Source organism: Balaenoptera physalus (assembly GCF_965194825.1).
Source record: "Balaenoptera physalus genome assembly, chromosome: 10".
In the NCBI taxonomy this organism is placed as follows: domain Eukaryota; kingdom Metazoa; phylum Chordata; class Mammalia; order Artiodactyla; family Balaenopteridae; genus Balaenoptera; species Balaenoptera physalus.
Window position 1 is genome coordinate 10629772 of NC_138889.1, and position 27681 is coordinate 10657452.

At 49.0% G+C, this 27681-nt stretch overlaps 1 protein-coding gene across 6 annotated transcripts in view; it reads right to left on the minus strand.

The window, feature by feature from the left end:
- Nucleotides 1-27681, minus strand: part of GRAMD1B (GRAM domain containing 1B) — a 196896-nt gene that overhangs the window by 98407 nt on the left and 70808 nt on the right. Inside the window, exon 5 of one of the 6 annotated variants that reach the window (XM_082410866.1) lies at nucleotides 3886-8679. The exons of the other annotated variants lie outside the window; for them this stretch is intronic. Within the exon in view, the coding sequence (XP_082266992.1) occupies nucleotides 8652-8679 (28 nt within the window). The 3' untranslated portion in view covers nucleotides 3886-8651. Of the gene's footprint in view, nucleotides 1-3885; nucleotides 8680-27681 lie in introns of those variants that run through there. 6 annotated transcript variants of the gene reach the window in all.

Sequence of the window (27681 nt, forward strand, 5' to 3'; positions counted from 1 at the left end):
CTCTGATCACAAGTGACACATAAAAGCTGGACCAAAGCTCTCCAAGTATTACGTTAGAGACACATTATTGTAATGTTAAAATTCTTTAGCTTTTACCATTTACGTGTTTTTTTTTTTTAACTCTCCTTTGCTTCACAACTATTAGTATGAATTTATTGAGGGCAAGCATTATCTCATTTAATCCTCACACACATAATGAAGCAGTTAACTATCGTTACTTTCCAGGTAATGCAGCAGAAAACTAGAGTGCAGTATCTTGATTTGTCTAATGCCAGCCAACAAGCTGCAAGCTTGGGATTTGAATGCAGGCACATCCAACTCCAAAATCCACTCTCAGTCATAATGTATGTTTATTAAAAAAAACTTCTCTATCAGACAAGCTGATTATAAGTGCTAACGTGCTCCCAGAACAAAAAGAATCCAGGTAACAGGTAAAAAAAGGAGACTAAATCAAGGCAGCTTCCTCTTTCTCTTACTGATGAGTTAGCTGGCTTGCGTGTCGCTGTACATGTGTGATGTGAGAAGCACCCTGAGCTTCCTCATTTAATATATTTTCCCTGTTTTATCTTCTCATAGAGGACAGTCTGTTTTGTATGGTTTGAAAAGTTCCCTGATCAGTAAATTGTCAGCACTGACATAATTCTACATTACTCAGTATATGATCAGGCAGGTGCATTAGACTCTCCTGCTTCTGCCTGACTCTGTGGTGTGGCTGGTTGCTCCCTGACATCCGTATTTCAGCAAGGGCAATAATTTAAAAAAAAAAACTAAATTCAGAAGACTTCCATTTCTGGCAATATGGCAGACTAGATATCCTGGTGATCCTTCCTGTTAACAACAACTAAAAATGCTACATAAAATAAAATATTAACAAAGGGGGGGGGTAAAAAAGAAATTCTTTTAAAAAAAGCTTGATGAACTATCAAAACAGTATGGAATATTTAGAGGCACAAATGTAGCAAGGGCAGAAACCCAGAAAATCAAGGACCGCCTTGAGGATGCATTTTCTAGAAGGCATTTGCAGAAGCCGTGAAACTGGGCTTTGGCTTTTATGGCCTCACAAAGCACAGTGGAGAAGAGACGACTTCTCCAAAAGACCACTAATGTGAAAGGTGTAAGGGGAGATCTGGTAAAGCAGGCCCTGCTGGCCACACCCTCACCCTAAGGGTGAACTTGAAAGACACAGTATGGCTGAGGATATAAAAGGAAAACTGTCTATCTTCAACCTTGACAGTGAGTGAATGAAGAAGGAAGGAAAAACCATCTCCCCTGATAAGTCATGATTACAAACGGACCCTCACACAGATTGTTGCCTGAGGATTTCCTAAGCAAGTCACCAAAAACCATGTCCAGAAAGAAGACTGTAACCACAGTAAAATTAAGAACATCTGATCGTCAACATTGGTCATAGAAAAGACAAGATTTTTCTGGGAGAAGATATGTGTGACATATGTAACTGGAAAAGGAGTTGTTCACAGAGTTTATCTTAAAAATTTTACAAATCAATAAGAAAAAGTAATACAATTAGAAAAATAGACAAATGATTTGAACAAGCACTTTCAGAAGAGGAAATGATCAATAAATATATGAAAAGGTGCTCAACTTCATTAGTACTTAGGAAAATGCAAATTTAAACTTCAGTGAGATACCATCTCATACCCATCTGATTGGCAAAAATTAAAAAGTCTAACAATATCAAGGTTGGAAGGGAGCTAGTGCAGGTGTATATTGGTTTGATTCCCTAAGGAAACTATTTTATGTAGTCAGGTTGAAGAAATGCGTCCCCTCACACTTAACAGTTCTACCCCACTGACTGAAGAAACTCATGTCAGAAACTTCACACGGGGGACTTCCCTGGTGGCGCAGTGGTTAAGAATCCGCCTGCCAAGGCAAGGGACACAGGTTCGAGCCCTGGTCCAGGCATGTCACGGAGCAACTAAGCCCGTGAGCCACAAATACTGAGCCCACGTGCCACAACTACTGAAGCCCGCATGCCTAGAGCCCATGCTCCGCAACAAGAGAAGCCACCGCAATGAGAAGCCCGCGCACCGCAACAAAGAGTGGCCCCCGCTCGCCGCAACTAGAGAAAGCCCGCACGCAACAATGAAGACCTAATGCAGCCATAAATAAATAAATAAATAAATAAATAAATAAATAAATAAATAAATAAATGTATTAAAAAAGAAACTTCACACGGTACTGGATGTAATAACATGGTTTGCAGAAACCAACCAAAAAACTGGGGGGAAAAAATTTCTATCAATAACAGAAAGGAAAAATACCTGTTGTATTTTCTTAATGTGGGATGGTATGTAACAAGAGCATACAGAAAATGTATAAATTACTGTCACATGCAACAAGGTGGATGCATCTCAGAAATAATGTGAACGGAGGAAGCAAATCAATGAAGAATGCCTACAGTATGATTTTATATGTATTTTATGTATGTATATAGCTAAAGAACACAAAAAATAGATAGATAGATATTTTATATCCATATAGATACAGAATCTGTATAGATATTCTGTATCCTTAAAATGAAAAGTCAAGGGAATGACACACTCAGCATTCAGGGAGGTGGTCACGCCTGGAGCGGGGGGCGGGGGGGGGCGGGAAGACAATGTGGTCAGCAGGACAGGTAAAAGGTACAGCTGTGTTCACCTGACACCAACCTTCTCCTATGGGTTTTTGTGAGCAGACCTGATGAAAGGGCAGGATGGTGGTGAGGGAAGGATTGACAATGACAATGTTTTGTGTTATCTGCATTTTCAAAAATCTAAGTTCAAAAAATTGATCTTCCCAGCCTCACAAACATTCACAAGTTGGTTGTGTTTACAAGGTGTGGTTCACAGAAGGTTGGTTTGTAACACTCTAAGCTTCTTGCTACAACGGTTCCTTCCAAACGGGTTTGGAATGAAGGCTGGAAAAAGTTCCTTTCTGATTTTAGCTGCTTTGACTTCCTCCTGGCCCCCAGGAGCCTGAAGGTCTCACTCACCCTGGCGCTGTTCCTTTCTTAGTCCAACAAAACCACGACTGGCCTTTCTTGCCTCATCCGTGAGTAGGGGCCAGAATGGTGAGAGAGGTCTTTCAGCCAGAGCACACTGCTGGTGATGTGTAAGCAGACACCCAAGGCCCCCAGCCAAGGGACGCCTAGCAGCTGTGAGCCCCCGGGAGGACTCAGCCCCCGTGACTCCCACCTCCCCACCAGCGGCTCTTTCCAGCAACGGACACCAGAAGCGCACGCCTCCTCATGACCTTGGGAAGTCACGGGGAGCGTATCTGGAGCAGAAAATAGATGGACAACGTGGTCCCTGAGGCTCGCCTTCTCTCTCGTTCTCGGATGTGTGCTGCCCTCCCTCTGCCCCTGCTCCTAAGGAGAGGAGAGCCGCAGTACCAGGGCAGAGCCACATGCCTCCAGGAGCTGGCAAAACTGGGGCAGAGCAGTGCTGCAGTCACACGTTGGGGAATCAAAGCTCCAAGCTCAGGCAGGGGAGTCGACAGGCGCCGAGAGTGTTATATTTAAGGAGCATTTTGGAGGTCAGGAAGCTAGCGAGATCAGCAGCGGGGGAGGGAGCAGCCTCCTGAACATTTCAACAAGCCTCCTCCTCGGGCTCCAGCCAGAATCCTCTTCCACGTTCCAACTGCAGCCAATAGAGGCTGTGGAGGGGACGGCAGATGGCCAGAGCTGCGCCCATCAGGTGCTCCCCGCTACTTCCCTGTCCCCTCCTCCCGCCCCCCCAACCCTCTGCCACTATTAGTCACTGGCTCTGGGGTGACGGCCCGGGCCGCAGGCACTAGCCTGGCCTTCTGGTCTGTTCACCTGTGCCAGCACCCAGCCCGGAGCCTCCTGAGCCTGCCCCACCCCTCCTGTGGCGGGACCTGCGCACAGCCCGCCCTCCAGCCCCACAGCCACCGCAGGGAGAGGCCGGGAGGGGCGGCACAGGCCACAGAGCCGCTGAGGTGGAGAGGCTTGTGGGGAAAGCAAGGCAGGCTCTGTTCACTTGAAGAATGCTTCCTTCTGCCTCTGTGACCCCACGGATTTGCTTAGGGTACTGGACAGACTTACTTCCCCCATTCTTCTTTGCCTCTCCTTCACGATCTGCTAATCCAGAAGGTTCCTTTAGGCAACCAACAGGACGGACAAGGTCAAAGCCAAGCTCTGGTAGGCTTCATCCTGCCCCCAGGTGCTTCACCGACACGGTTGACTGGAGAGGGAGGCAGCCAGGAGGGAGGCAGCCAGGGCTTCCACCGGGGGTCTGTCCGCTCGAGAGTTTAAGCTGGCCTCCCACACGCTGTGTCTGGGGTTCTCACAATAACCCAGTGAGGTGTTACTAAAGCACACTGGATGGAAGAAGAAACTGAGGCCCTGGGAGGCCTAGTTCTCATGCTACTCCCAGCCGTGAGATAAGGTGGGAGTTGGTGAAAAGAGCGAGAAAGCTACAAAGCAAAGCCCTACGCCCAGGAACAACAAAGCGCCCGCTCTCTCTAGCCCAGGCACCTCCCCCCTCAGCCAGGCCAGGAGGACTGCCTCCCCTGCCCACAAGGGTACAGATGCCCGCTGAGCTCTCCCTCCCTGCCTGCTGAAGCACTGCTGGACATCCCTTCTCCACGGAGACCCCCTGGCTTGATGCAAGGAGACAGGAGTGTCCCGGGCCCCACTCTCTGCGACAGTGGAAATCCCAAAGAGGACCCTCTCTCTCTACCCTACCATTCCCCCCTTCCCTTCCAAACTCACTGCCCGCTTCCCGAACGCCTCTGCCGGACTCAGGTCTCCTTCATTAGTGTGCCCTGGATCACGACCCCTCCTGCCAATAGACAAGGAAGGGCGGCCTCCGGACGTGAAGCCCTCCTGTCAGGAAAGACAGCACGCCTCGGAGAAACACCCCGCAGGAGAAGGGAATGCGGCCTGCTTTCACTCCTCACTCTAATTACGTTCGTCATAAAAGAAAACATGTCTCGTGCCAGATGGAAGAAACAAGGCAGATTTCTAATTACGGCCCCTGCTCCTCCTGGTTTATTCTCTAGAGGAATTCGGGGTGACTGATGGTGTCAGGGACCCCGGAGGGTGTTTATAAACTCAGCTTTTCTCAGGAAGGGGGCACCCGCCTATCCCCAGCCAGCTGCTTCCTGCTCCCCTCCCGCCAGATGGAGATTTCTCTTTTCTCAGCTAAGCTACAAAGGACAATTACCGTTAACAGACAGCTGAATCGAGTGCTAACTCATGTGCACAGTGCAAGTCTCCAGGCCAGGGACAAGACCAGAATCTGTTGTTGGCAGAGAAGCTGTTTGCCGATAGGACAAGCCTAGAAAAGCCGCATTCTTAGCTGACAGGGGCCTGACACCAGTCCCAGAGCTGCGCTCTGTGGTCTAGCACAAGGATTCTGAAACTAGCCTTGAGTTCAAATCCGTACTGAACAAGCTGTGTGACCTTGAGCGACTTTACTTCATTTCTCTACGCCTCGGCGCTATCTATAAAAAGGTGATGACAGCGGTCCATGAAGCTGTTAAGAGTCAGTGACACAACACGTGACGTAGTATTGAGTAAGGGCTCAACACCTTTTCACCCTTGTTATGATTACTCCCAACCAGTGTCCACAGACCACCACTACCCACTGCAAGAACCAGAGGGCTCCATTTCTATGCTTCCTGGTCTACTTTTTCTCCTTTACCTAAACAAAGTTTTTCATTTTTCCTATTGTGTTGGCGATATGTTTGTATTTTTATTTTGTGATACTTCTGTCAGGTCAGTCACCTACTTATTTATTTATTCAACAATAACTATACTTATCGAGTGCCTAATGTGTTCATGACCTAGGCAACCCAAGATGCTATTTCAATGATCCATCCAAAATCGTCCTTGATCTCTAGAAGCTTATAATCTAAAAAGGAACACAAGGCATGGGCATTAAGTAGTTATATTAAATAATTCTCACATAAAGTTTAAAGCAATAAGTCCCATAAGAGAGACACAGCTAATCAGAAGGGCAGAGTACTTCTGTTTTCCAAAATGAAGATGGGTTTGTAATCATTATGCCAGTTTTTCAATCAACTGATGAGTAATGGTGAATGTTCTCAGCTAACCTATATTAAATCTGTGATAATCATTTCTCGATTAGTATGGTCTTAACTCAAAAGAGTTAGTCAGAAAAAGGATCCAATATTTGTCATCATCCTTTAAGGAGACCAGAACTTCCTATTTGCATGACAGGTGTCCAGAAATAGTGCCTTTGGAACATATTGCCACAATCGCTGCCAATAAACACAGGTTTATTTGGATGGAGTAGGCTGTATCTAATGGGGTGGATTTTGAAGTTTCATTTCCTCCATCAGGATATTTTCTCATCAGCACCATAAAGCTGCAAACGAAACGCTCAAAGATGTTTCAGGCTCCCATTACCACGATATTCTCTTAATATCACAACAGACATGAGACTGGCATAATCATGAGTAAATGTAAGAGCCCAGGTTCCAGAGCTACTCCGTAAATGCACCTGTGTCCTTCCATACTCAGCCACTGGCTACCGCTGCTGCTTCAGGGGCACCCAAGCGCTGGCGTGTACCATGATGAAGTTTTTACGTGGATCCACAGACAAGTGAGAAAAATAAGGGCAACGCGGTAAGTTTCTAAAAACTAAAGATACTGAATCTTTAATTTTTGATAATTCATCCTTTTAAATTTTGTGTTTAAATATTCTCTAAATACAGACAATGGGGGTGGTAGTTTTATATTTTAGTTCAGTTTAGTTCTGTTGTTACCTTTTATAGGTGAAATAAATATCTGGCAATTCTGTGTCAGTCCACCAACATTTTTCAATTTCTCTACAAAATCCACAAGTTCAGACTCTCCTATGAAGAAGCCCTTCTCAGTTCCAAGATCTCACATCCTACTATAAGGAGAGCCTCCGCCTCTTAACTGCTGTGATGGGAGATCTGAAAAGTTTCTCCTGTCAACTCGCTAGTCCTTGGGTGGCCATCTAGGTCACAGAGGTTCCTAATCTAGTCTTTCTTTTTTTTTTTTTTACTTGAGATATAATTGACATATAACATTATAGTAATTTTGGGAGTACAGCATAATGATGCCATATATGTACATACTGCAAAATGATCACCAAAATAAGTCTAGTTAACACCCATCCCCACACGATTACAATTTTTTTCTTATAATGACTAATCTAGTCTTGACTGTTTGAACAATGCCTTGGAGATAAGACTGTGCCTCCCAAATATATATGTGTACAACTATGACCACTCCCCTGACTTCAGATACAGATTCGCGATTGTTCCTGAACACCTTCACCTCGATGTCTCATGGGCACCTCAGAGCCAGCACGAATAGATGAAACTCTGCATTGTCCCTCTACCTCTCCTCTGACCCTGACCTCCCGTGCCTATCCCAATAGATGGCACCACCCACTATGAAGCCACCCAGTCAGACACCTGGAATTCATCCTACATGCCTCCTCTCCCACCTCCCGCTTAATTAGGCACAAAGGCATGTCAATACTAGCTCCCTACTTATGACTAGCGTTTGTCTCCTGCTCTCAGTTATTACCTGCCCTTCAATCCTCATCTTTAGGTTTGCAGTTGTACTTACCCTCTCCTACTTGTTTGTTCATTCACCAAATATTTATTGAGCATCTATCATACACCAAGTAATATGCCAGGTGCTAGGGGTTTTGTGGCTTAAAAAGCAAAACTGCACAATCCCTGCCCTTAAAAAGCTTATAGTCTAGTGGGGGGAAGACAAACATGTGAAAAATAAAGTGTCAGAGATGGCGCAAAATGAGGAAAATCTTAACAATCTGTCTGCCTTGCAGTCTTGTAGTCAAAAGCAGACCTGAGGATATCTTAAAGTCCTTCGATTGTTCCCAGTATCTACATGGAACAGGCTGTCACAGGGTGTCAACTCCCGCTTCCTTCTCCCGTTTCACCAACTGCCTCCCATCTTCCACATGCGTCCCACGCTCCAATCAGGCCCAAGTACTTGCAGTGACCTGGGCTTTGCCACATGCGTGCTGCCTCCCTCGTGTCCAGTGAACACCTACGATGTGCAGGCATTTTACCTAAGTTATCTCATTTAACCCTCACAACAATCCTGTAGGGTGGATGGTATCACCCTCATTTACAAAGGAAGAAACTGAGACTAGGAAAAGCCAGGATAACTCGCTCAGGTTCACTGAGCCAGAAAGAGGCAGTGCCAGCGTTTGAACCCAGACATGCCCAGCTCCAAATCATAACTAGATCACCTCTCTTGCCTCGTCCGCCCAATAAACTCCTACCCATGCTTCAAATCAAATGTCACTTCCTTAGAAAGCCCTTATGCCTGCCCAAGCAACATCAAATAGTTCTTCTGTGCTTCCCTGGTGACTCGAACTTCTATTACAACCCTTATTACCTTTGTGCCATCATAATTTGTTTACTCATCTGTCTTCCCCAAGAGCCCATGAGCAGCTAACTGCTCACAGGGATCGTGTGTTATTCATCAAAAACCTCCACATTGAATCTCTGCTGGTGTATAAGCGGCATTTAATAAACATTTGTTGAGTGAATGGATTAATGAATGCTTACCGACCTCTTTTCTCAAGGCTGAAATAGAAACTCTCAGGACACAATTTATCATCTACTTATCTTAACACAGTCATGTCAGGACATCAGATGGCCCCAGTCTGAAACTGCAACCTTAAAAAAAAAAAAAGAGAAGCGCCACAGCAATGCAATAATCCAGACTCCAGGAGATGAAGTCACACCTCCAAAAGCCCTCCTCCAGGAACTGAACACAGTCTAAATAGGCAGGGCTGTCATCAAGAGTGGCCACACCTCCAACCAAAACTATTTCATTTGGGGGTAAATGAACCCAATACACTGGGGGCTAAAGGGATCCAGGGAATAGGACCTCAGGTATTACAGGGGAAAGATAAGGTAAGGGGGATGCATTTACATGTACTTAGACTTTTAAAAATGATACCCACATCATCTTAAATCAGTTACCAGTGAGTCACGTTATGAATTTTTACCCCACGGTTCCTGCTCGCGCACGGCATTCTTCAATGTCAGTGTGTGAACCACAGTGTATAGGTTTTCTTTGTACCTGGGTTGCAAAATGCAAACAGGCTCTTTATGGGAGCATCTTGATCAGTTAAAGAGTCTTGAACTTTTCTGAGTCACAAGCCCTCTGGAGATCTGATGAGAGCCATGGATACTCCTCCCAGAAAAACACAGAGATACAAAATTCTGCCTACAAGTGGTACAGGCTCATGGACCCTCTCCTAAAGTCCATCCAAGGACCTTAATGGTTCACGGGCCCAGACTGAAAACACTTGAACTAAACTCCCTCCAAAAGGTTTAGGTTAGAGAAGGTTAAAGAAAACGAATCCCAGGGCCAGTGTTAAATGTCTCCTGTTTCTATGACCAATCAGATTCACTCCCGTGGCCAAGGTCCTGATCTCAAATGCTAGCCTCAGGAATGGTCCGGCTCCAAGGTCTGATTCTTTGCCTGATTAGATAACCTGCAATCTGGGCGAAGGGATGGCAAGAGCCTGAGAAAAATGAAGCTGACTCTGTTTCTACCTCCATATGCAAACGGAAACATAAATGCACATCTCCAAACTAACTGCAGAATAGCTCCCCGATGCCCCCAAAGCACACCTTTCCCAGAGCAATCACCACCACCACCCCTGGAGGGCCAGCTGATTGATCCCAAACCACTTACAACTTTAAGAGCTAGAGGACTAGCAGGCTGGTAAGCCTGGCAAGAGATGACACTTGACATCACAGAGAGAAGAAGCATTACAGCCAGACAGCAAACTGCTTGCAGCAAACCGTTTTGGATCCAAACACAGCTGCAGATGCCTTGCTCCCATGGCTGCCACTGCATACGGCCAAGGCGGGTGCAGCACCGTGACCAGCCATGCTCAATGTGGCTACTCAAATGTTTGTGGAAGGAGGTGAAGAGAGAGGAAGGGTGGGGGGACTGAAGAGTGATGTGGTCCCGGAAACCAGGGAGGCCTGTTCTCATTTAGTTTTGCTCTCCCTAGCTCCCTTCTGCAAGGAAAAGGAAGTATTCGACAGACCTAAGCTGGTTAAAACAACATATGCATGTAATTCTCACCACTATACAGACTAGGCAATGAAAGCCCAGAGAGGTTAAGTAACTTGGATCAGATCACACAGCATGTGGGAGTGGGAGAAAGGGGCTGAGAATCCAGTTCTGCGATTCCCAGAGACGTGTCCTAACCACTTTAACACATTACTGCCCGCAGCACGGTTGCTGCTTGGACCTCCTACCTCATTCTCTCTTCCATACACACATGGGGTACTCAACCTGCTCCGGAAGTCTGAGCCTCGTCCAGTCTTCCATCTTTGAGAGAAAGGAGACCCTGCCATCTGGCCAGAGAGGAAGGCCTCCAAACCAAGCACTGAGATATTGTGGAAGGACCACAGGTCTCTCTCCCAGTACACAGGGGCTGCGGCTTACAAACTCAGCCTCCTTGGCTCCCCCATCCACTCTCAATGGCTCTAGCTCCTTGTTTGGAAAAATGCACAGAAAAACAAATTTCAAATTGCAAGCAGGAGTCAGAAGACATCAGAAACCTATCTCAGGGACGCCCTCTAGCGTGCCTACAGGGTGCGTGCGACACAGCACCCGGGCACCGTTCCCTAGAGGTGCCCAGACCCGCACTTCCATTGGGGCATCAGATGAGCGGTGGGAGGGGACAGCAGCCGCATCTGCCACTCAGAGCCAAATCCCAAGGCCACCTCACCAATCCCAAGGCCAACATCTGCTGCAGGATGAGAGGCAGTCTCTGCTCTCAAGGCTGTCCAGCCCACACCGACCCCACCCATTCCTTATACAGCAGGCAGAGGGAAAAGAGAAGCAAACAGAGGGTGAAAGTGTGGAGATGGCAGAGATGGGTTAAGAGAGCACTGCAGTGTGGGGAGGAGGCAGAGGAAGAAGACAGAGAGGATAAGGGAGGGGGCGGCTGAAAAGAGACAGGATAAAGAGAAAGGAAAACCAAGGCAAAGCTAACGAGAAAGACAGACACACGGGTCAGCCCAGACAAAGCTACAGGTCACCGCCCCGCCTACCAGGCTTCCAGGCACACAGAGCTGAGGAGTGTGCCCAGGAGGGCCCGGCCTTCCTCCCCTCCCCTGAGGCCCTCATTCTCGCACCGCTTCCCTCCACTCTGACACAGCCCCGGGACGCTCCGGAGTGGTGGGCTGAGGGAGAGGAGGGGAGAGAAAAGTGAACCAAAGGCAGAACTTGCCAAGCGAAGCCACTTACGCACAGTGCGGCCGGCAGCATTTCCATCCTACCTTTGCTGTCGCCATATCAGCCGGCTCCATGATCGTGGCTTGGCCTAAGGAGCAGCGGTGCCATCCAGAGAGAAAAGGCAGAGTCACAAAGGTCCACCCGGAAAGAACCAACCACCCCTCTGGAAGACTGGGGAAAATGAGACACCTATTTCTAAGCTTTGGCCCCAGGACCTCCTCTGCTGTGGGGGAGAGCAAAGGGCCTCGGGGTCCCCAGCGAGTCAGGGGCCTGCCTGTGTTCCCACAGATGCCCACATCAGGCTGAGTCAGGGGGCGTCTCCCCTTGCCTGGTACTTCTTCCCAGGAGGCAAGTGCAGGTCTCGCCAGGGCTCCCCCTGCTGGGGGAGAGCGCACAGAGGTGGAGGCCCTGCCCTCCCATCACCGGGCCAACTGGTACCCACGGGTCAGAGAGAGGGGAGCTTGTGGGAAGGGGCCGGCTGGCGGGTGCTGAGCAAGTGCTGGGGGGAGCAGGAGGGGAGAAGGCTAGGGGTCGGTGCGGAGGCGGGTGTGAGAACCTCAAGAAGAAGGTACAGGCGCTCAGACGGAAGCAGAAGGTGCTGGGCAAGGAGGTGCCGGAGCCACAAAGCCAGAGCCCGCCAGGCAAGGCCAAGAACGCAGAGGGAGAGGAATGCGCCCGGTGAAGCCACTCACCTTGCAATAACATTCAGACTGACTGAGGCCTACACAGGAGCCAGAGCGGGCAGTTCACACCCCCCCACTCCACTCCCAGAGACTCACAGCCTCTGTCTAAAGGTACATGAGAGCAGCCGGCAGCCCGGCTGGATCTGCAGAGGCCCCTGGCTCTCTCGGAGCAGCCTGATTGGAGGAGCAGGATGACTTCATCCGGCCCCATTCATCACTCTAGGTTTCCTGCCCAGCAGGGACAGGCCGCTCTGTTGCAGTGACTGCCGCTTCCTCTGTGGCCCATTCTACTCGGGTGGCCTGCGAGAGGCTGTGGCGGTCGGGGGCGGCCCGGGACAGGGGTCAGAGCACGTCGGGCCCTAGGAGAAGGCGGGAACAGCCTGCTCACATTTCTAGGGAAGTGCAGAACCTCTACTTAAAGCACAGCGCACACATCCATTCCTCCGTGCATCTGCCAGTACCAGCGCCAGCAAGAATGCGAAAGAGCAACTCCCCTCCTTGAAACCAGCAAGGAAACAGGGTTGTGTGCTCTGGTGGACCACCAGTCTTCCTGTCAAAGAGTTCAATCAGACACATTCGAATCTTTAGATATTTCTCCCAATCACTAAGAACAACCTATGGACAGGCAGGTCGATATCCTCGGGCATCCTTAAGTACCTCCTTCCATCAGTTCTCCCTGTCAGCTCTCCTAACGTGCTAACCTGGGCTTGCTGTTAAGGACATGCATTCCTTCAAGCCCATGATTTCAGACCCACAAAAAGTTGCAGGTGGATGAGACCTTAAAGCTTCGGCTCCTTTTTACAGAGAAGGAAACCAAGGCCCAGCAAAAAGCAAAAGGGTCAAAGGAAGGTCTCCCAGCACTTGTTCCCCAATTCCACATAGATTTTCCCTCAGAGATGGTGAGCTCCTGAGAGAACTGATGCCCTCATTTCCCCCCTACCTTCTGATCCCCACCCGTCTCCAATCCAGCTCCCAGAGCACAGAAAACCCAGCAAAGCAAGGGTTAAAGGGAGAGATTAAAATATAAGGGAATAAAAAAAGACGGCAGTGACCGTGAAGTCTCATCCACTACCGCCTGCACTGGCCCTCATTCTTCCTATTACCTGCTTCTGTTCAAGCCTGACCTCACACCGAATCCATGCAGTCAGGTAACCAGCACACCAAGGAAAGAGTTTTCCAAAAGAATGACGACATCAACAATTCTACCAGTTTATTTTGCCAACGTCCTAGGGTCTGGCAGGAACAATAATAGTAGCAACTCCCATTGGTACAGGGCTCCATAATTTACATGTTTTCAAATCCATTACCTCATTTGATACTCACAGGCATCCACTGAGGTAAGTATTGTTTCCCCCATTTCACAGATAATGAAACTGAGATTCAGAGACGTGAAGGGACTTGCCCAAAGGTCACACAGACAGCACAGCAGAGCTGGGACTCAAACCCATGTTCACTGACTCCAAATCCCCTTCAACTAAATGTCATGCTATCAAATTTCCCACCCCTCAATCCGCCCCCAACTCCAGCTCCCCATGACTATAGACTAAAAGAACATAAAACCTCAATGAATTTACAATTTCCCTCTGGCACCCCCTTTTTGTGGAAGATGGCAAATTAGAAAATACACCATCAAACACTAGGAAAAAAAAAATCTTAGGCCTGCCTAGAGGTTACTGTATACATTTAGCAAATCTCCCGTGTCCGATGGAAACTGCTTTTAAAAAGAATCACCAAAGATTCATTCATGATCGCTTTATTTAAGCAGAAAAGTGGACCAAGACACCTGACCAAATTGGTCAACCATCAAGATTGAAATTAAGGAGGAAAAAAAAGATGTGTAACCTGGTTCCTGGCGGTACATTATTTTCCAGCCATCATAAACACCGAATGTATCACTTCCCCCTTCCCTTTCCCATCTTAACTCTATCAGCCAAGGGCCGCCAAGTTCCATAAACCTAGATGAAAAAGGACGAGGATGAGAGTAACAGAAAATCATTTAGGCCCATGGATCGTTTTTCATTAACTCATTGCCTGGTTTCTATAAGCCCTAGACTGTGGTCACAGATACAGTCAACCTGAAGTGGGTAAGAGGCTTTGCTAGTACCGCAGTGGCGATATTCCATCCTACGCCCACAAAAATAACAAAGGTGTAGGGCCGTGCCAGACCCGCACGTGTCAGCTCTGCTCAGAGGCCCGGAATGTGCCTTCTGGCTATCGCTGTGGCCTTCAGTCCTCTCTGTTCCTGGGCTGACAGTCAAATGTACAAACAGATGGAGGGCAGAAGGCTAGCACCCACGAACGGGGACGTTCTGCTTCATCAGATCCACACAGAGATCGGACCCACGTTAATGGGACTCCACCCAGTCTCCCAAATGACCAACCACATTCACCTACTCAGTTCTTCAAGGCATGCAGCTGTCACACAGCCCTGATGGGGACGCGGAGGACGGCATTTAGAAGACCTGCTCCGCCAGAAGCATCCATGTCTATTTTACAAAGCAGTGCGTACGTCCTGAACTCAAAGCAGCACAGAGAGCGCTATTAGCTATAGAACAGACAGCCTAGAAGATGGGGCGGGGCGGGAGGTGGGGGACGGTGCTAAGCTTTAATGAGAAGGAAGAGGAGGACTACGTCCCAACTCCAGGAAGAAAGACGGGAAAGAGAATGACACTGAAGGAGAAAAGGAAAGGAAAGCTAATGCAGGGTATCTAAGTAGCCATCGAATCTGCACCTCTGCTACTTCCCAGCAAGAAACTGATCTAGATGATTCCTCACAGGATAAATCACTCCTCTATTCCATGCATTTGCCTTCTGAACTAGAGACCAGAAGCTCTCTCTTCTACAACTGCTATAATCTCCTTCCATTTTGCCTAACATTTAGTGAAAAGACAGACAGACAGACAGGCAGGCAGGCAGGCAGAGAAAGGGTGGGGGGGGGTGGGGCGGGGGGAGCCCCTTTATAACATCATCATACCATTTTCTCTCCAGGGCAATTATTTGTACTGATTACTTTACCCTACGTATTATATTCTAACTCCTTAATCACTGTACTTAGGTATAAAGTTAAGAAAGTGGGGGTGGGGGGAAACCCAGATGCTTGAAAAGAGGCTAGAGTGACTATGGGCTGGGGCGAGTCAAGCTGTGGTGGGGAGTCCGGGCACCCAGTGCCCGGAGGACAGCGCAGAGGCTGACGCTGCACCTTTAGGAAACCCTTCCTCTGGCAGCTACGGGTGGGACGCGCTGCCAGGAAAGCAGGCAGGGCTGTTTCGAAGCCTGGCCGGATCGGCCTTGCCTGCTGCACTGTGGCGTGTGCGGCTCTCTGAGTGAGGGGCAGCGGGATGGCCTCACCTGCACTGCTTGTAAAATGTGCGGCCCGGTCACCCTGCCTGTCCTGAGACCACAAACACAGATCGGGTGCCTTTTTGCCAAAAAAGGTGAAATCCCTTCTCTCTAGAGTCTGACTGATGCCTGTAAACTGAAAAGGCAGTGATGAAGCAGGGAGAGTCTCCCAGCACGACAGACCTTGAGAGGTCACTTGATGTCTTCTCTCCCCGAACACAGAAAACGGCAGTTTCTTTTGAGAGGAGAGACAGAAAAAGAAAGAGGGAGGCAGGGTGAAAGTGAACAGGGGCAGAGTGTGTGAGTTCCCACGATCCTGACCGTGTGACTGTGCGTGTCTGAGGGGTTGGAAGGTGCCGTCTCCTCTCTTGTGCTTGTTGACCATCAACTCTTCAGAGGCAGTCGATCCTGGTGGAGAGCCTGCCTCTCAAGTCACCCTGCTTAGGTCTGAATTCTGACTCAACTACGCACCGCCTGTGTAACCTTGGGCATGTTACTTGGCCTCTCTGTGCCCCCATTTCCTCATCTGTACGACAGGGGATGCTATTCCTCAACTCATCGGCGTCTATGAGGATTAAATGTGATAAAATACGGAAAGGGCTTAGAATTGTGTCTGGCACACAGTAAATACTACTTAAACATTGAGCTTTTTTTTTTTTTTTTAATTCAGTGGTTCACCTCCTGTCTTTCCTCATCCATGTGACCTCTCCCCACAGAGCATGAAATTTTAAGACCCCGTTGATGACGGTAGAGGTAGACTGGACAGAAAACAAACCCACCTGCTTTTTTCAGGTGAATAAAGGCATTAGAACAGCGGGGTGAGAGCGTCATTATTACAAGGCAAAGGCAGAAAAGGAATCAGGGAAAGACCAAGGGGAGACACTTCCAGGTAATGCAGAAGGGTAGTGGACACTGTGGGGGCATGTAGGGGAGTTTTGGGGGAAAAAGCCATCAGAGAACAATGAAAGAGTCCAAATGAAAATAAGAAGGGAAAGAAAGATGCACAAAGAAAATCAGGGAACTGATCAAGTTGGAAGTGGGAGGAGAAAGGAGACCAGGCAATTACAAACTCAAAGTGGAAATTTCCATGACAGCGTTTGACCGAAGCGCCTGAGAGGAGCTGTGGCTGGAGAGAAACAGCCAAGCACAAGGGCAACTAGGGAGACGGCAGCTAACCCTGCAGGTTCAAGTCCGACTTGGTCTCACACAGCTGAACTGCCCTCTGGTGATGTCAGGTCGGGGAGGGCTGGGGTGCAGGAGCTTCTGACGACTCAGGGCAAGGAGAGAAGGAGATTCAGGTTCTAGGTGGAAAGGAAACAGCCAGGGGCCAGTCACCTCCAGGAATGCACCCTCTGCTGGCCGGAAGGGACAGTGTCAGGCTGCCCGCCTCCCCCCATTGGCGCCCCTAGGGAAGCCCACAGCTCAGGCCAGACTCGGGAGGTCTCTGCCTCGGTTCACACTGTAGCTCCTCAGGGGAAACCCACCTCCCCCAGCCGCCAGCGCTTCCTGGGACCTCACAAGCAACAGGAATATCAGTGATAGCGCCTGGACATCAGCCTCTAGAACTGGACAGGGCAGTGCTGCATAGTGCTTAAAACCTAGAGTCAGATTACCTGGGTTCCAATTCCAGCCCATCATTTAGCAGCTGTGTGCTCTTATGCAAGTTACGACACCTCTCTAAGCCTCAGTTTTCTTGTCTATAAAATGGAGGCAATAGTTATACTACTGGATAGGAAAATGGGGAAATTTAAACAAGAGCACAGTGACTGACACATAATAGGCACATTCAACAAATGTTAACTAAAATAATGTCGCCTTTATGATTACTATCTTAAGGGTACTCAGGGGGCTGGGAACAATGGGAACTCTCTGAGTTCCCCCAAACCTCTGAGCCATCTGCACTTGGCGCCAATGCAAAGCTGGCACTGGTCTGGTTACACAACTCCTGCCCTCCCCCGGCCCCAGTCACACCACCTCCAACCAGCAGCTGGTCCCTGAACTAGACTTCCACATGACAGATTTGTGCAAGTGCTTCAAAAATGGAAAGGCTCATAAATGCCTAAGGTGGATAATCCTCCCACGCCCTGCCCTGGAGGTTTACTCCCATGCCTGTACCAATTTTCACAAAAGACCTACAGCCGGGCGGCAGAGGATGTCAGAGACTTTCGCATTGGGGTCAGGGTGAGAACAGATGAGAAGCCACAGGATTAACTGAGCAGGGGGTCAGCAGGGAGGGGAGCACGGAGAAAGCCAATCACACTGCCTGACCTTTTTACGGTACATGGTAAACGGGAGCCACACACGTTTCCATTGTACAACAAAAGACTCTACTGCAGACGGAGGCGGGCACTGGTGGAAGAGCCGGTGAGGGAGAGGTGGGGACCGTCTGAATGCCACTGGCACATCACTGGACGCTGGACTCGGGACCCGCTAGTGACTACTGTTGAAACTGAGAGAAAAACAAGATAAGGTGACAGACAGAGGTCACAGACCCCTGGGCAGTCCAGTGAGCGGCAGCAGCCTTGGGGAGCGGGGCTGGGAGCTGTAGGGGCGCTGTTGAGGAGTGTTTCACTCCCCCGTTGTTCTTCTCTGCAGCTGCCAGGCCAGGCGCGTGGGAGAGGTAAGGGGGAAGCTGAGGGGAAGTCTCCAAGTGTCCTCCTCTGGGTCCCAGGTTTCTCCCAGAGGACTGGGAACGAAGTTGAAAGATGCAGATACAGATCTGCACCAATTCCTGGGCCAGGGGCTGGGGAGGAGATGCGAGCCGGCAGCACACGAGGGCAAACGTGGAGGGGAATGCTTCCAGAGCCTACCACCCTCTCCAGACTGTCCTCAGCTTGTCTTCTGAAGGTCACTGGCTCCAATGTATCCTTGGAGCTGCCACTGCAGCGCTTACATCCAGAAAACAAACAGACCATGAAGCTATGGAAGCTCGTGGGGTGGGAAAGAAAAGAATGACCAAGGAACATGCTACTTAAATGTCCAAGGAAGAACTCATGGGTCCCAGAGGAATCTGAGCAGAGGGTCTAAGAAGAACATACAAACCCGTTTGCACAGCAACGCCAACCAGCAATTCTTCCTCTGTACTGGCAGTTCCCTTCCCCCCCAGTGTCCTCTCTTCCTACGAGGTGGGAGCTGTCCTGCCAGGCAGACACCCCTGCCCTCCACAACTGAAGAACTGGAGTCCAGGCCACTCCCTTAGCCTTCTCTGCCTGCTGACTCACGGCTGATCTCATTACTGAGGGATCAGATGACCACTCCCTCCTCTCCCGGCAAAGCCACCACCAGCAGGGGGTGCTGGCGAGCCCAGAGGGAAGGGGAATTTTTGCAGGTCCTGCAGATGCCTGCAGGGGCTTCACCTGGTACCTGCAGAGAGGTAAGAGTAACAATGGCTCTGTTCTGCAGTTTAGGCATAACAGTGAAACCGAAAGAAAGTTTCAGAAAGAGATACTGTCAAACAAAGAGGTGCACTGGAACTTTTGTACATATAAAATCCTAAGGCACTTCTCAAAATGAACAAGGCATAGGAAACATACTCAAAAAAGATTAAAAAAGAAAAAACCTATTTGGCCTTCAGGCACATTTAACTGCATCATTCAGAATCACTGGGGTCTATCCTCTCCCTGTTTGTTTCCTGTTCTGTCTGGTTTTGAAGCTTTCTGAGAGATAATCTTCATTAATAGACTGGCTCATACACCTCCACATCTGGAGCTTCAATTCTAGCAAGCTGGTAAAGATAGACCCATCAGATATAAGGAAAAGCAGAAGGTCCCGCACTGGATCCCCACATGTATCCTTTCTCAACGGGAAGTCCTAAAGCACTGCAAATAAAAACTTGAGCTCTGGAGTCAAATCTCAGCTCTGCCACATTACAAGGAAAGGCAATGGACTTTGCCTTATCTAGAAAATGGGTAGAGTAGTAACTTCCCTTCCTGGGTCGCTAATATGATAAAACAAGAACAGCACATGAAAAGCACAGCATCGAGCACAGAATAAGCTCTCAAAATAGAAGCTATTCTTAGTCATAACAAATAATACCTCAGAACTGATATTGTGCCCACAAACTAAGTACACAGACATTCTGTGATGTCTTGCGTTTGCTCTTCTCATTTGTAGATTTGCAGTAGTTTCTTATAATTATAGATTTCTTTACTGAAAAAGACCCCAATTAATTTCCTTAGTCAATTTCCCATTATGGAAGTTATTCATAGAGAGGCAGAAAACCACTTGACATAGATAGTGAAGAAGAAATTCATCAATTAGGAAGGAGTAGAGAGTGTTTGGCCCCTTAGGTTCCTTCTTAAGGGCTCCTTCTGTAGATCTCTGTTCTGTACCCTTATTTACAAGGACAACTGATGTAAACTCTCAGCCAGAAGCGAATCCACCCGTTGTTTAAGATGCCAGGAAAAGGAAACGTGGATAATAGTTGTTTCACTTCCAGAGGGAAAGGAGTTGAGCAGGTGAAATTGTCCACTTTGTGGAGCCCAAAGCAAGTCTAAGGCATGAAGCCAAACTAATAAACTAAGGGTTTCTAAAGTCCAACCCCGAATTCTACTTACGAACTCACCCACCACGCTCACACAAAGAATGACCAGGGGAACTTCTGTGTTTATGTATGGGCGGGCGGGGGATACTCAGACTGCCTCCACTCCCTCAGCCCCTTTCCTGCAGCCCGGAGGAGGAGGACTGTTTTGAACCAGGGTTGCAATGGGTTTCTCTGCATCTCAGTGGAAGAGTTGCCTCTTCGGATTAAGGAGGACTGGCAAAGAGAGGGAGGGAGCCCAGCAGTTAACTGCTTGTGGCTCCTCTGCCTGAGGATAAGAAGAAAAGAGGTACTGAGCAACCTGAAAAGTGATGACAGATAAGATGAAACAATTAACTACACAGCCCAACCCACCCACCTTTCTCCTTACTGCACAACGGTGATTCTTGGGCTGTGCAGAAGCTAAGGGAAAAACAGAAGCCACGCACTGACACCAGCAGCCCAGGCTGGGTAAAAAGGCACCGAGGGTCTGCCAGAGGTTCCCTAGAACTGATGTCACAAGCCAGGACTGGGACAGCTAGGCTCTCCCTGGCCCAGGCCTATTAAATTGGGTGCTTGATACCAGCTAGAAGGTTTCAGCCTACAAAGTGTGTTTCTCAAACACCACCGACATGGAAATCACTTGGGGTATGTGTTATCTGTGCCAATTCCTAGAGGCTCAGAATCAGAGAGAGGGGCCCAGAAATGTGCATGCTGAATTAGTTCTGCAAGTGATTCTGACACCCGTTAAAAGGTTGAGGACCACTGCCTTAGAACCTTGGTCTCCCAAGCTGGCTGCTCATTATCAAGGGGGTATGAACACTTACTCATGCAGTGCAGGAAGAAAATATTAGAACTTTTATTTATACTTCTTTTTAGCTCATCCTTTAAAAATATCTACTTAATTATATAACATACAAATACTTCATACAGTAGTGCACGCATACAACTTACGTAATTACATTTACACATGACATTGGTGGTACCGCTCAAAAAATGTTTACTGATGGGGATTTGCAACCAAGCTGGAGTATCAACTTCTGGTACAACGATTGCTTCAAAGCAAGGAGTGGCCTCTGTAAATACCTGCTCTGAGCTTACATTATTCCTCAGTGACCAGTTAAGAAGAGAACCCAGGGTTTTGGGCCTCCGACTGCATCTCAGCCCTCGTGTAAGAGGGAGGAAAGAATGCAGTGCAGAGCAGAGCAAGCCTGCAGGCAGAGTCCGGGCCTGAGCCCCGAGCTGTCACCCACTCACGTTCCTTCTTCACCCTGGCTGGTAGGAGGATACTATTTCTCCCAGTAGGAAGTGGAGACACTGGGGAACGAAATTTACTGTCCATCCTGCCAGTTGCCCCAATCTAAATCCCAACTATGGCATCCGCAGAGAGAGAGTGGTTTGCTGAGCTATAATTAATAACCCCGCTTTCTCAGGCAGAAAGGGAGAAATGCTGGAGTAGGAGAAACGCAGAGCAGGTGATGGTTACACCTGCAGACAGTTCTGCTGACAGCAACAGAAGCAGCCGGAGCAAAGCTACAAACTGGGAACTCGGGCAGGAGGGGAAGGCAGAAGCGCCCTGCCCCCCAAAGTCAGAGCTTGGCCCAGACCTAAAATAAGTTCTCCTCTACTATCCAAACGCCTATGTGCTGTCTGCCACAAGACCGCACCATCCTCTAAGCACACGTGTATGTGAATCAGAAAAAGGGGCACACAGATCAAACCATTTCCAGGACCATGAAACTGTCACAACGGTTAATAGATGCATTAGGGCTACAGCGGCCCTCCTTCTGGGCCATAGTCACAGAATCCCATGATCATAGGACATTAGAGCTAGCAAAGCCTTAGACACGTATTCATGGGACAGATATTTACTGAGCACCTACCATGTGTCAGGCTCCGTGCTGAGTGCTGGGTACACACTAGCAAATAAAAGAAAGGCGGTCCCTGCTCTCATGGAGTTTAGGACGAGCGGGGGAGACAGACAACAACCAAGTCAACAAATATAATTATGACACCGTTCGTGCTAAGACGGAAAGGAAGCTGGGGGGGCAGTGAGGACCGGAGTTGATGTGACTGGCTTTCCCGGGCGACTGGGGAGTCATCAAACGTCACCTCTCCTGGACTCACTCAAACCAAATCTCCAACTACGGTTCTCTGAGAACTTCCACTCACCTGCCAGGCGTGGCCCGAGCCAACAGTTCGCCGACAGTAACTCTAACAGAAGCTACCATTTACTGTGCGTCAGACACAGTGCCAAGTGTTTTTCCCCTTTTTTCTCATTTTGATCCCCTCAACCTCCACAAAGTAGGTACAGTTATCTCCATTTTCAAAGAAGGAAGCAGGCTCGGAGAGGATAAAACGCTGTGAAAGCACCACAGCCCACAGCCAGTAAGTGGTAGAGCCAGGATTTAACCTGAGGTCATTCCTTCACCTTCAAAGCAGGGTCCTGAGCCCCACGTGACCACTGCACAGAGATTCCTGTCCCTCATGCCAGCACCGCAGGATCAGAGCCTCTCCGGTGCTGCCATGCCCTGCTGGGGGCCGGCCGCAGGGCCACAGTGTGGGGTAGTCGGTGGGTCCCGAGGAGCCACCTCCTAAGGGTGCGGACTGGGCTTGTGTTCCCCACCCTCACCCTCCGCCTGAGAGCGCCCTGGGGAGAGAACCCTCGTCAACGAGGGCTGCATGCTCGTGGGCGTGTGCGCCTGGGCGTGTGTGCGTGTGAGAGAATCGCGATCGTCACCGACCACCTCGAGCCCCTACCTACCTTCGCGATCCACTGAGCCTCTCACTGCCTTTCTTCCTCCTGTCCTCCCCTCACCCCAGCTGTCCCATCTGTCCTTTTCCTCACTGCTGCTTCTCTTCAAAACAAAACAAAACTGCCCGTAAGTTTATGTGCACCTCTCTCTCCAATGCCTGCCAGCCCCTGAATTTAACTCTGATCCTAGAGGTTGCAACCTCCTTCTCCTCCAGAAAACCCCCTCCCCTCTGCCTGTCACAAAGGCCAAGGCACAGCGTGTCTGGCAAGGAAACACCACCCCACGATTCTGCCAGGTTCCGGGCCCACATTAGGGAAAAGAGCCCCACACCTGGTTTATGCCCAGATGTCCCTGGCAGCTGCTCAAGCAAAGTCCCAAATGAATGGATATGAGATGTGAACACACAAAGGCAACATCCCCAAAGGTCCCTATCCATAGGTCCCTATCACTGGAAGGGAATTAACACCCACAAAGATACCAGAGAACCCTAAACCAGGCAGAACACACCATTCTCTTCAGCACCTTTCTCTTGGGACCTCCAAGTTCTTTACCAACTGAAGTAATTTACCATCAGAGAGGAAAAGAGTGCCCCCTGGTATGAAGAATCCAGAGAGCCAAGGAAGCTCCTTGGAGACGACTCCGCGAGGCCCAGTCAAGCACGCCATCCACTGAGGAGCACGCAGCCTCATTCACTGCCCTCCCCACCCCCGCTTCCCCTTTACCTTCAGCCTCTGGCAACAAGTACTCTCCCTCTTGGGGGCCTGTCACTAGCAAGGAACTGCAATATCCCCAAACGTGGGACACACCCCAAAGCACTCCCACCTCCGTGAACAGCCCCGGCTCATCCCAAACCAGCCAAGGGCCAAGTCCTCGTGCCCTGATCTCCAGGGCCCCCTGCCACCTACTTGGCTCGTAGAAAGGACAGCTTCTTCCTCAGGGAGGAGACATGGTGATGGCAGGCCTGCTTCACAGCTGTGCTGCAAGAGACCGTCGGGGAGCGCAGGTTGTGGACCATGCTGGGCTCAGGGGGGGGCCTGCCACATGGCTGCAGGGACCTGGGGGGCCGGAGGCTCCCTCTGGGGCTGCTGGCCGGGCAGCTCCTTCAGCTGTCGACCTGGCCCCTGCACCTGAGCTCTCCCTGCCCTAGTGTTCCCACAGAACACAGGCGGGTGGAGGGCCCGGCCTCAGGCTCCGTGCTCCGGGGATGCCCCCTGCCTGCGACCCGGGCTCCGCACAGAGCCCTCCCCCATCCTCCCGCATCTGGCCGCGGGCTCTGGGCACTCAGTCTCCTCTCCTCCTTTGTCCTCAGACAGGGAGGATGGAGCTGTACCTGCATGTGATGTCAGCTGCTGGAAGGAGGGGAGGGCCACGGGCACTGCTCCCAGAGGGTTTGCTACTCCTGGCTCCTTCCTCCCGGTGAGGGAGCTGACCCGAGCCATCACCTCAGTGTCCACGGGGCCACGGGGAATTTGGCGGCCAGGCAGGTAGACGGGGCTAGAGTGCCCTGGAAATATGCGACTTGGGGACAATTTCTGGGACAGAATTGAAAACATCTTTCCTTCTAGTAGGAAGCTATCTATTCCAGTGGCCAGACCTGAGTTGGAAGGAGTGGGTCTGCTTTCTGGCCTTGCTCCAACTCCGGGGGTTCAGATTCCATTGCCTTGGTTTCTGTGTTTGTTCGTTCATAAATTCCACACACATCTGCTGCTGAGCACTTATTCTGTGCCTGATATAAGAGATACAGTTTCTGTTCTCCAGGGTTTCATGGGCTAGTGGGGAGATGGATAAGTAAACCAAAGAGTGCACAGCATGGGGCAAGTGTCCGGCAGAATTAACCACAGCCCACTACTACACCTAGAAAATAGACACGATGAAACTTAAACTTGCCTTCCCTACCTTATCTGGGAGAAATGAGGGTGCGTTCTAGTAAGACATGTAAGACGTGAACGTCTTTTGAGCTAGTCAGAGAAGAGGTGATACAAGAAATCCCCAAATTAATGACGCCCCAGCCTCATACTGCTCCCATTCACCTTCCTTGATCTTCGGAGATGATCCTTTTTCCTATTACACAGAGAAAATAGGTGCTGCTGCGATTAACCTCCTCACTGCCCTACCACATCACCTGTGAACGCACCTGCACTCACATCCACTATTCTCTCCTAGTCAAGGCTAATCCGTTCACCTGTGATCTAGGTCCAGCTTTTCTTGCCTCCTCCAAACCCGTTTCCTTATCTTTCAGCAGAGGCACTCCCCAGCAGGGCAAGATGGAATCCCAGGACCAACTCTGGAGACCTCCCTTCTCTCTTACACCCTTCGTCTGGTGCATCACCACGTTGTGGGCATTTTATCTCCAACATTTATCTGGAATTCATCTACTGTTTTTTTTTTTTTAAGTCCAAGCTACCAATACTCAGTCCTTTGCCTGGACTATTGTAACAGCCTCCCAACTGCCCCAGCTGATCCTCTGCATCCTTTCTCCGAGCTGCAATCTTTACAGAATGCAAATCTGACTCTGTCAGCTCCCTTCTGAAGACTTCCAATGAAAATTAAAAATTAAAAAAAATAAAAAATAAAGACTTCCAGTGACTTCCTAGTGCTCTGAGCATAAAGACTCAAGTCCTGGGCTTCCCTGGTGGCGCAGTGGTTGAGAGTCTGCCTGCCAATGCAGGGGACACGGGTTCGAGCCCTGGTCTGGGAGGATCCCATATGCCGCGGAGCAACTGGGCCCGTGAGCCACAACTACTGAGCCTGTGCCCCGCAACAAGAGAGGCCGCGACGGTGAAAGGCCCGTGCACCGCGATGAAGAGTGGCCCCGCTTGCTGCAACTAGAGAAAGCCCTCGCACAGAAACGAAGACCCAACACAGCCAAAAATAAATAAATAAATAAAATGCTGGCTTAACTCCTAGAGAGTTTCATTAAAAAAAAAAAAAAAAAAGGACTCAAGTCCTTGTTGTGGCCAACCAAGCTCCTCTCATCTTACCTCATCTCATCTGTCTCGTCTCACTGCTTCCCTCCCATCTCAGGCTCATCCTTCTAGCCTTAGATCAACCACCATGCTCTCATCCCACCCCCACTTCAGTCCAGGCCCAATTTATTTGATACACTCCCTCATGGCACCATGTTCCCATCCTTCAGTACACACATCCGAGTTTGTATTTTCTTTGTTATACACTCAGGTATGTTAACACTGTCTCCTCAACAAGACTGGGAACTTGATGAGTAGAGCACACAGTACATAACTGATAAGTGTTCATTGAGTGAATATATGAATGATGTCCTCTTTAAAATTCTCATCCTTGACCTACCGGTTTCTACTTGAGATTAAAAATGTGCTGTGTCTCCCTATATTAAAATAAACATTCTCCCCAAACACCCCTGCGTACCATCTCTATTTCTCTTCTTCCCAAGCAAATGTCTAGAATGAAATCCCCATGTTCAGACTCTCCTCCCTCCCCTCATATAGTCTCTTCTAAAACTGCTCTATGGTTATCAATGACCTCCTAATTACCATTACAGAAGATCCTTTTTAGTTCTTACCTATCTCTACCCTCTTTGTCTCTTCTTCCTTGCTTCTACGATATTTCTGTCCCCTAGTTCTCCTAGCTTCAGTGGGCAATCTTTTGCAAATTCCTCCTTCCCTTATCTTCTGCTTAAACTCTGCTCATTCTAAGACTCTTGGCCTCAACTATATATTCATTTCCAAACAAGAAGTTTTAGTCCTGTCTCCTGAGCTTCAAACAGGTGTGGCCAACGACACAGTGTATCTCTCCACCTGCACGCTCCATGCTCAAACTCCACACATCTAAATGAAACTCACTACCACCCCTGCTCCTCAAATCTTCCCGCTTTACCCAGTATTTTAGTAACAATAGCATTATTATTAATAACAATAATAGCAAGCACATATATAATGCTAGCCATGTGCCAGGCACCATTCCTGTTCTAATCATCACACATATACACATTCAATCTTCTCAACAACCCTATGAGGTAGGACCTATTATTATACCCATTTTATAGATGAGGAGAGTGAGGTACAGAGAAGTCCTCTTTTCTATTCTTCTACCATAATTCAGAAATGTGCCCATCTGGTCTCACCTTAAATGTCACCACATCAGTAAGCCGTCCCTCCCTCCCAACTCACAGTAGTCCCAAAAAGCCTTGGTCCACCACCTCACCTTTCCTCATCTTCTCTATAGCACTTATTACTACTTGACGTTTTCTTGTTTATTATCTATCTTCCCTCACTAGAAAGTAAGCACCGTGAAAGGAGAAACAATGGTTATCTTGTTTATAGCTGTAGCCACCAACACCCAGAAGAGTAGCTAGCATACAGTATGTGCTCAATAAATTCCTTATTCAATGAGGGAACGAATGGGTGGACAATTGCCAGAGTATCCTTCCTTGTCTATCTGCTTCCAGTGTTTGTTCCTTGAATCCATCTCTCACACTAGGATGAAAAGGATTTTTCTCACAAGAATATCTGGGAGAGACTTGGGTGCCCCTTCCTCCAAATCCCTCACTCACTTCCCCCATCTATAAATACGGGCCACTCTATCATGGCAGGATGTGACATGATCAGGCACCTGCTTACCTGTACAAAGATGATTTCCAGCTGCTCGCTAGCTACCCCTGCTCCTGGGACATCCTCGGCAGCAGTACTGAAGTATTTGCCGTTCCTAAACATGCCTTGCTTTCTCACGCCTCCATGCTTATGTACATCTTGTTCCCTCGCCTGGGAATGCTGTCCATGTGACGGACTCCTACTCACCTTGCAGCTCTCAGCTGACGCACAGCCCTCTCCCCCTCTCCGTGGAGTCTTTCTGGATACCACTGCGCTCTCCCTCCCTCCTCCCCAATCCTCGCCCCAAGCAGAGTACCTGCATTACTTGGGCAAATTTCTTAACTCCACTGAGCCTCAGTTTCCTAAACTCTAATATGAGGATAATAATAGCATCTATTTGATAGGGCTGTTGAGAGGTTTTATTTAAAAGTATATGCAAGATTCACTGCACAAATTAGGTGCATTAGTAAACAAATTCTTTAGTTCTACTACGACGAAATTCTATTAGACAAAATTCCATCTGTCAATTATTACACTACGTTATACTTGC